At 33.0% G+C, this 8,528-nt stretch overlaps 1 protein-coding gene across 1 annotated transcript; it reads right to left on the reverse strand.

Moving 5' to 3' along the window:
* Nucleotides 1-2,608: 2,608 nt before the first annotated feature.
* Nucleotides 2,609-8,273, reverse strand: LOC111892052 (glutamate receptor 2.7). The gene is made up of 5 exons (XM_023888114.3): nucleotides 7,968-8,273; nucleotides 6,514-7,793; nucleotides 5,344-5,653; nucleotides 3,910-4,301; nucleotides 2,609-3,405 (listed from the first exon to the last, which is right to left on the reverse strand). The coding sequence occupies exons 1-5, from the start codon at nucleotides 8,221-8,223 to the stop codon at nucleotides 2,881-2,883; spliced, it is 2,763 nt and encodes a 920-aa protein (XP_023743882.1). The 5' UTR covers nucleotides 8,224-8,273; the 3' UTR covers nucleotides 2,609-2,880.
* Between the last annotated feature and the right edge of the window lie 255 nt (nucleotides 8,274-8,528).

Consider the following 8,528-nt stretch of genomic DNA (forward strand, 5'->3'; position numbering starts at 1 on the left):
ACATAGTCTAGATGGTTCTATATATAAGCTTAGGTACATAACAACCACATATTCTCCAACCCTATATATATATATATATATATATATATATATATATATATATATGTGTGTGTGTGTGTGTGACCAATTTATTACATGAGTTAATTTTTTTAAAAAAAAGTTAAATATAAATGTCAAAATATTTGAGAATTTTGAATTTATAAGAAAATAAGAAAAATAATATTTTATTATGATGGAAATGTTTTTTATTTTTTAAATTTAAATATAAAAAGAAACTAATGACTTTAATTTTGGGAATTTTGAAATTAGAAGGTAAGTTTATTAGTGAAATTAATATTCATTTATTATTACATTTATTGCAATTATTATATTAAAATATTATGTGGAATTTAATAAAATAGAAAACTTATAAAATGACATGTGGAAAAAAATTAACTCAAAATAACCACAAAATGACATTTGACAAATTGAATGAGAGTGTGATAAATGATAAAAAAAACATTCATTTATTAGAGAGGATATATATATATATATATATATATATATATATATATATATATATATATATATATATATATATATATATATATATATATATATATAAGACTGAGGTTATAATCCGGAGTAGGAACTTCGGAATAGATACTCTGGAATGGAGACCACAGCTCCGGAATGCTATGTTCTGGAGTAAGTGGTTATTTTACCAAAAAAAAATGTTGGTTATTTTGTTAAAATTGTCGTTTATAAGGGTTAGATTACTCAATTTCCCATATAAAAATGGTTTATCAACATGATACAAGGTCATTTTGAGCTATCTACTTAGCGCTAGTAAAAGTCTAGAGAATGAGCAGTTGAGTACACATTCTATCTCATCAACATCTCTGACACCAACGTTGGATCAAGAACGAAATATAACTTGGGTCCATGATGTATAAAAGAGTTAATAAGATAAAATGACAATCAATAAAACAAAATTTGCGCTTTAGGTCAGTAATCCTTTAACTGTGTTCAATAGGTTACTAAACTTTTTTCTGGTTCCCGTTACACTATTAAAGTGCATTACAATCGGATAATTATGTTATATCGGATGCTATGGTGTACACAATTGGTAGACCTAAATGAATAGTTTCTTTTATATCGAATGTCACGGTAGACACCATATGAGATAATATATTAGTTTAGTTGGTTGAAATCTAACTCAATGATATAACAAGATGATATAATAAAGGATAAACAAAATATTTGTGACTTGTAAGCAAACTGTGACTTGTTGATTGTCATTTATGACATTAACCCTACCTAAGTTCCACTATGAGGTTTTTCAGTAAAACAGTGTCAAAAAGGGTTATATCATCAACATCGCCTGTTTTAGTAAAATATAAGGTGGAACCTACTTTCAAAGGGGGTCCAACTGTGGATGCACCCTAGATCCGCCCTTGAGTGTAAAGTAATATCGCATGGCCCACGTTTTGTCAAATTTGTTACATGCACATCACATTTATGGTGTATTGCAAGATTGCATGGTAGGAGAGTGTGTCTCGTTGTATCCCAACTCACCAAGCATACCAACCACCTCAGCATGTAAGTATTTATGTATAACACAATAAGGCTTATACATTTATAATAAAAATATATCGGATTCTTTAACAACAAGTTTTTAAATATTACATGTTCCACCATTTGAGGTTTGTGTTTATGTTTCTTTTTATAAAAACATAATAGATTCATGAGTTTTAATAACTTTAGAAACGTTTAAAATTCCCAAATATAACACAAAAAAAAAAAAAAAAAAAACATCAGTTTCTATACTAAGAATATCCAACTCAAAGATCTACAAGATTAAGTTGTAAAAAAAAGTTAATCTCTAATTAAATGTATACCAAAAGAATTCAAACTCACCCTGTTCCAAAATTCAATCCACTAGTAATATAGCAGGACTAGCCTGCATGTTAATGTATGGTCTTCGGCCCACTCAATGCTTAGTTTTATACTTTTATTTAATATCAGCCCAATATAACTTAATTTTTTATTAGGCCCAATGCCCCAACCAAATATTAAATAGCCAAGACCCGACCCGGTCAGTTCAGCCCATGTTTCCACGATACTGCAATTATCATGTTTTTGCAAATGTAGTTACAGACTTCAATATAGATTACTCTGTAATTTTGTTGTTTAATAAAAGGTAATTACACGTTATTTTGTAAGCAAATCACAACAAATAGCCAAAACATTAATTATAGGCTCAGACTTTTTTTTTTTTATTAAAGATTTTGTCGATAAAATAGATTTTACAACTTTGCCTTTACTACAATGATTGTGACAAAACAGTCTTTTTTAGGCCTAAAAGTAGTATCAATCGGAAAAATAATAGTCGTACACTAATCAAAAAGATTTTGCTTTTAAACAAACATTTTTTTTGTGAAGTCACAAATAATGCCTTTTATCTCCACGTTCTAAACATTAATGAACACACATGTATATAACAAGTATGCTTTGGAAAAGATACTAGACTCAAATGTATCTTTTTTTTTTGCTTATATGAGCATCACTTTCATTTCTTCTATTGATTTGTTTATTATAGCATCCTAATCTCCTTAGAGCATTGTACTTCCATAAAAACTAAATATTATAAAGTTTGTAATAACATAGAGAAAGTAACATCATGCTTGGAAATTGGAAAGAGGTTTTAAAATAATAATAATAATAATAATAAAAAGAACAAACAAATACAAGTTATAAATAAATAAATATATATACACAAGGTATTTTCTGAAAGAATACGTTATGGTGGTTTCCATTCACATCCTAAATCCGAATTTGGTGTAAAAGACTACTTTCTCCTTTTATATCTTCTTTTTCCCATCACTTATCATTCCAATCTCAAATTGTCATAGTATGCTCTATCTTTCTCATGGGAATTTCAAGTTGAGTAGGCCTACCAATTTCCAAATGCTCCGGGACCTCCGTGGGACTCACCAATTCCCATTGTGGCGGGTTTTGATGATTCCATTCCTGCGATGAGTCCAAGTTTTCTCTCGGTTGGACTCGACTAGGATTCAAACTAAGCATTATCATAACAAGTCTGATTGCTCTTCTAAAACGGCTCTCATTGTTGTTGTTCCATTGAGAGCCATGGTAGCTAATAATGCGTTGTTCAATTTTGTTGTGGAGCAACCGATAGAGGAAAAGTAGTAAGCTTAGTGTTGAAGTGGCACCGGATATGACGAATATTCCCCAAAAGTTATCGAGGCTAAGTCTTTCCGATTCCACCCCGGAATCGGAACTTGAACAGTTTTGGGATGTATCAAGCCATTGGTTCTCCATGTTGATAATCCTACCTTCTTCCAAGAGGGATAAAATTGCCCCTGACACATCATCGGTTATCGGAGAATCTTTAGGGAAAACCTACAAAGATGCACGAAAAAGACATCATCGGTTATCGGAGCATTTGTTACACAGGATAGAACAAGTTTTCTAGGGTTATTTTTGATGACGAGGACATTCATGTCTTTTACAATGATGGAAACCAAGAGCAAATCCATGTTACATCTTTTTGGAAGGAACAAAAAAATTGGAATTGTTTTATCTTATTGATGTGAGCTTCTATATCCCATCTTATTGAATTGGACAAAAAACTACAAATTTGTCTCATTGACCTCGGTCTATGATTCAATGTCTCACATTTTGGGGTTGTACAAAAAAGTTGTAATTTTTGTTTTATTGACATTAGTTTATGTCCCACTTTTCGGGTGACATCAATGACCCATTTTTTAGTGGTGGACAAAAAGTTATAAGTTTGTATCATTGATATCTTGGTCTAACTCACTGCTTACCAAATACAATACAATATTGTTATGTTATGTTATGTCATGTCCTGTGTAAAAAAGAATTGCACATTTGTATACTTACAAAGCCTAGACCGCCAAATTTGTAGGAAGGACCAATGGCCATGTACTTATTGCAATACTCTTTGAGAAAGTATTTTTGATAGGGGAGCTCTAGAAATGCAGCCACTATATTTCCGTTTTTGAAATTTTCGGGATATTCGTCTTGGCTTGTTATGTTCTTGATATTTTTGAGGTTCAAAACATCCCTTAAGTACTTGCCCACAAAAGAATCTGGATCACATCCCACGGGTGCATTTTCTCTCCTTACCAACTCGATGTCTTGCACAGTGGGCTCTAACATACGGACCGTGAGCATTGTCGTAAGACTAGCCGTGTAGCTTGAGGTTAAAATGAACACGACAAAGAGCCATATCATCACAACCACCTTGCTATGATTGCTTCTTATATTCTCTCCTATAATCATATTTCCATATCATAAGTATTTTCCTCATTGAGTGGAAGAAAAGAAGAAGCAAAAATAGGTAAAATGTTGATGTCTTAATACTTTAAGCCGAATTTTATTAGTTTAATCCGTTAAATCATTTTATCCAGATTAAGTCAAAAAGAAACAACCATGTGCATACATGAGTGTTCCTGTCTGACTTAATGCATAGATAACGACTTAATAAAGAAAGTAGGGCTTTCTCCATTAAGTCGTAACTTTTTGTAACACTTAGTTTTATCAAAGAGAAAATGACAAAAATAGCCATTTACACTAATGGCATTACAAAAATAGCCAAAAAAATCGAAATTACAAAATTAGCCAACGATTTCGCAGATGGAGATGCCCCATCTGCGAAATGAGCTTCTCATCTGCGAAAGTACAAGCACCTAAAGCACAGTTGTGCTTTAGGTGCTTGTACTTTCGCAGGTGGTTTTAATTTTTTTTTTTTAATATTTTTGCTGTATATATAGGGGTAATTTCGCAGATGGAATAGGTCCATCTGCGAAATACTCTCACTCTATCTGCGAAATCGTGGTATTTTTTGTATTTTTTTTTTTTAAAGTCTGACTATGAAATTATAATTTTTGTATAATTTCTACAAAACTTTTTATATAGCAACATGATTTCGTAGTCAAACCAATTTATTTCATAGTCAAACTTAAAAAATATATATATACAAAAAATACCACGATTTCGCAGATAGAGTGAGAGTATTTCGCAGATGGACCTATTCCATCTGCGAAATTACCCCTATATATACAGCAAAAATATTAAAAAAAAAAAATTAAAACCACCTGCGAAAGTACAAGCACCTAAAGCACAGCTGTGTTTTAGGTGCTTGTACTTTCGCAGATGAGAAGCTCATTTCGCAGATGGGGCATCTCCATCTACGAAATCGTTGGCTATTTTTGTAATTTCGATTTTTTTTTGCTATTTTTGTAATGTCATTAGTGTAAATGGTTATTTTTGTAAATTTCTCTTTATCAAATAATATTAAACTGAATTACTTACTATGTGAGAAGAAAAGAGAAGAGAAGGTGAACCATAATGCAGTCCCGAGTTGATCCATCCATCGTCCTCTAAACTCTCGATTCACTTGGTGCTCCATGAACCACACTACAAACATTGTGTAGAACAATATGCCACCGGAGGCTAACCACATCTCTATCGTGAATGGTCTCATAAACTTCCATGCCCTTTGTGGGTCCGTTCTCACTGGCACCACCATCGACAACCCCGACTCTGTAAATGGTTGCGTGAACTCAACGTACTTTGAGCGGTTTGCGAGTATTGTGACATCACCAACAACCGCATCGTATGTCTTATCATCGAACGAATATGCATAAACAACAAACATCATTAGGTCATGTCGGTTGGTAATATTTCATATTAAATGCTCATTTTATGCAACAATATTTCATATTTTCATGATTTATGCAATAAAGTGGTGTTTAAAAGAAATATGCAACTACGTGTCATTTAGGATGAAAATATGCATACATTGTACCTAGGAAAAATGCACAAACTGATGTTTGATGTTCATCTAAAAATGTGAAATACTGAAGGACAAAATGCTAAATTAGGAAAAATGTGAAACACTGTTACATGGTTCGTTCATTGTGCTTTTGATGTTCGATAGAAAATGACAAATATTAAAGGGTTAAATGCAAGAAATAGCAATGTGTTTTCATTTAATTGTGTATCATAGATACGCTCATTTCTTTATATTATAAAATTGTACTTTCAATTATTTTTCTCATCAGGGAACCGAATTTCCATGTTTTTTTCATAACATCGTACTTTAAAAAATCTATCCAATTATTAGCATTATATGAACAATTTTTTTGTCTCATTAAGACATTGTATTTTATAATCTATCTAATTATCACAATGAAAATTAGTTTTTATTGAAGATATTTCTATAATTAGGTAGATTTATCAAAGCTATAATGCTTTAAAGAAGGAAATGAAAGCCAATAAACATATCAATAAAAGTACATTGTTGCTTCAGGCATTTGACCTAATATGGGCTAAATGCAAGAAATAACAACCTACTTTCCTTTATGATATAGAATGCTTGTCATTAACAATTTTCACGCCCAAAGACAATGCATAATACATATCCTATTAGTTTATCTATGTCTAATAATTAAATTTTCTGATGATGAAATTAAGAAGTACCTTATAATAGACTTTGTCAATCAGATCATCATAGGAGCCCGTATGGTTTATAAACTCGTAAGGTAACGTGTATCCATATTGCTCCTCCAAAGTAGCGACAACAGCCCTAAAAACCGCGATACAAAAACCGGAATATTTGGTCTCGTTTGTACTCTCGATCCATTCGACTTTCACAAACCTCTGGAACGAAGTAGAGTCGGGAACACCAATCTTCATTTTCTTCACATTGTTAGGCATCACCCATCCTTTTGGAATTCGGTTTATTAGATCCCCGGGCCAAATTATAGATAATTGTTTTAAACTGGTATTCGAAAAACCCGACCCGGGTGACCAAAATGCAAGCTCTTTATAACTTTTTCCAACTATATTCACTAGTTGAAGCACTTGAGGTTCTGATAGCTTTCCATCCTTGAAAGCTATCGTATTGGTTAAACCAGAGAAGTTGTTTGATAGAATTGTATCCAACAACTTCTCTTGGAAACCACTATCTGTATCGTTTAGATTTCCTAAATGATCTAACGCACGCCAGACAGTTTCTACGCTATCGTATGCACGTATAGCGTAGATACATGGCTCAGATTTATCCTCCTCAGGATAATTCGATTTGAAGATCGCTTTAAAGGTGGATCTAAACTCTAAAAATCGCGGGTTTTTGTCGGAATAATAAGTCTTGATTCCTAAAGCACCTTCCACGGGTCGAAAAACCAATGGGTCGATTGAATCAAGAATACTTGAAAACCCATTTCCAAGAATCCAAACCGAGTCTCTCCCTGTTAATCCGAGTTTATTAGCTTCTTCAAACACCCGAGTTGCAGTCGATAAAGACGACTTCAACACAATGAAAACCCGTGATTGCTTTGTTGTCAAAACTGTCGCTAAATCGTCGCGAATAGTCTCTTTTGGATCAAATGGTGAAGTGAAATGAGGAACAACTACACGGTGTTCGATTATGGAATCGATCTTTTGAAGTGCCTCGGATAATATCGAGAAACCCTCGTATTCACCACCATACACATTGTCTTCATAAATCGCAATGATTCGTTTCCAATTATAAGCTTTTATGAGTGATACAATGCAATTTATTTCGTTAGATATATCAAGATCAGTCATTTGTACCAAGAAAGGCCATTGAAGATGCGATAGTGGTTGTAAAGCGGCAGTAGTCGATGAAATAACAGGGACTCGAGCTCGTTCTCCTACTTTTGCTACTACTGTAGTTTCCTCCCATGAATTCGTGTCAATTATTACCCGCACTTTTTGCTTTTCGATCAATTCGTTCGCTACAACAATCAACATACAAATTTATCAAAGCTTTAGTTGTTGCAATTCGAGATATATAAGAAGAAAAATAAAGAGAATATGAGTCGAACTATAATAAATAATCAACATATATGACCCCAACAGAAAGGTATAAATATAAATGCAAAAGTAAAATCAAAAAGTTGAATAATTACCAGAAGAAGCAGTTTCAAGAGGGTCTCCACTAGAATTTGTAAAATAAATCGCTAACTTGTGATCTTTGGAGCCTGAATTGAGCTTCTGGACAGCGATTTCAATGGCGGTTTTTTGTTCTTTTCCTGCGCGGGTTCTTTCATCGATGATCACTCCTATGTTCGTGGTTCGGTTTTCGGCTACTGTGGTCAAACTGAATGATAGAATTACTGATACGAGGAAGACGGAGGTGAATTTTGAAGGTGAAAAGGAAGGCATTTTGGGACTACATGTTTTTGGATATTGTGTGATGTTGAATTTATAGCGAATGAAATTTGTCAAAATTTCAACTTAAGACTTGGTCCATGATGAAATGTAAAGAAGTGACCAAAGAATACTTGTTGCTTACACAATTTGTTACATTTGGAGTAAATTACAGTTTTGGTCCTATTGTTTGCTCCAATCTTCACATATGGTCCAACTTTGAAAAAATTGATATGATTGGTCCCAGGGGCGGTTCAACCATTTTTGGGGCTATAAGCGAACTAAAAATTTGGAGCCCTTTCGTTCCAACCATGTTCTGT

Source organism: Lactuca sativa, chromosome 7, assembly GCF_002870075.4.
Source record: "Lactuca sativa cultivar Salinas chromosome 7, Lsat_Salinas_v11, whole genome shotgun sequence".
In the NCBI taxonomy this organism is placed as follows: Eukaryota; Viridiplantae; Streptophyta; class Magnoliopsida; order Asterales; family Asteraceae; genus Lactuca; species Lactuca sativa.

Coding starts and splice junctions, on each gene's coding strand:
- LOC111892052 (XM_023888114.3), bottom strand. CDS start 8,223: ATGCCTTCCTTTTCACCTTCAAAATTCACCTCCGTCTTCCTCGTATCA. Junction 7,794..7,967: donor TCTTGAAACTGCTTCTTCTG/GTAATTATTCAA, acceptor TGATTGTTGTAG/CGAACGAATTGATCGAAAAG. Junction 3,406..3,909: donor AATTTGGCGGTCTAGGCTTT/GTAAGTATACAA, acceptor GCATCTTTGTAG/GTTTTCCCTAAAGATTCTCC.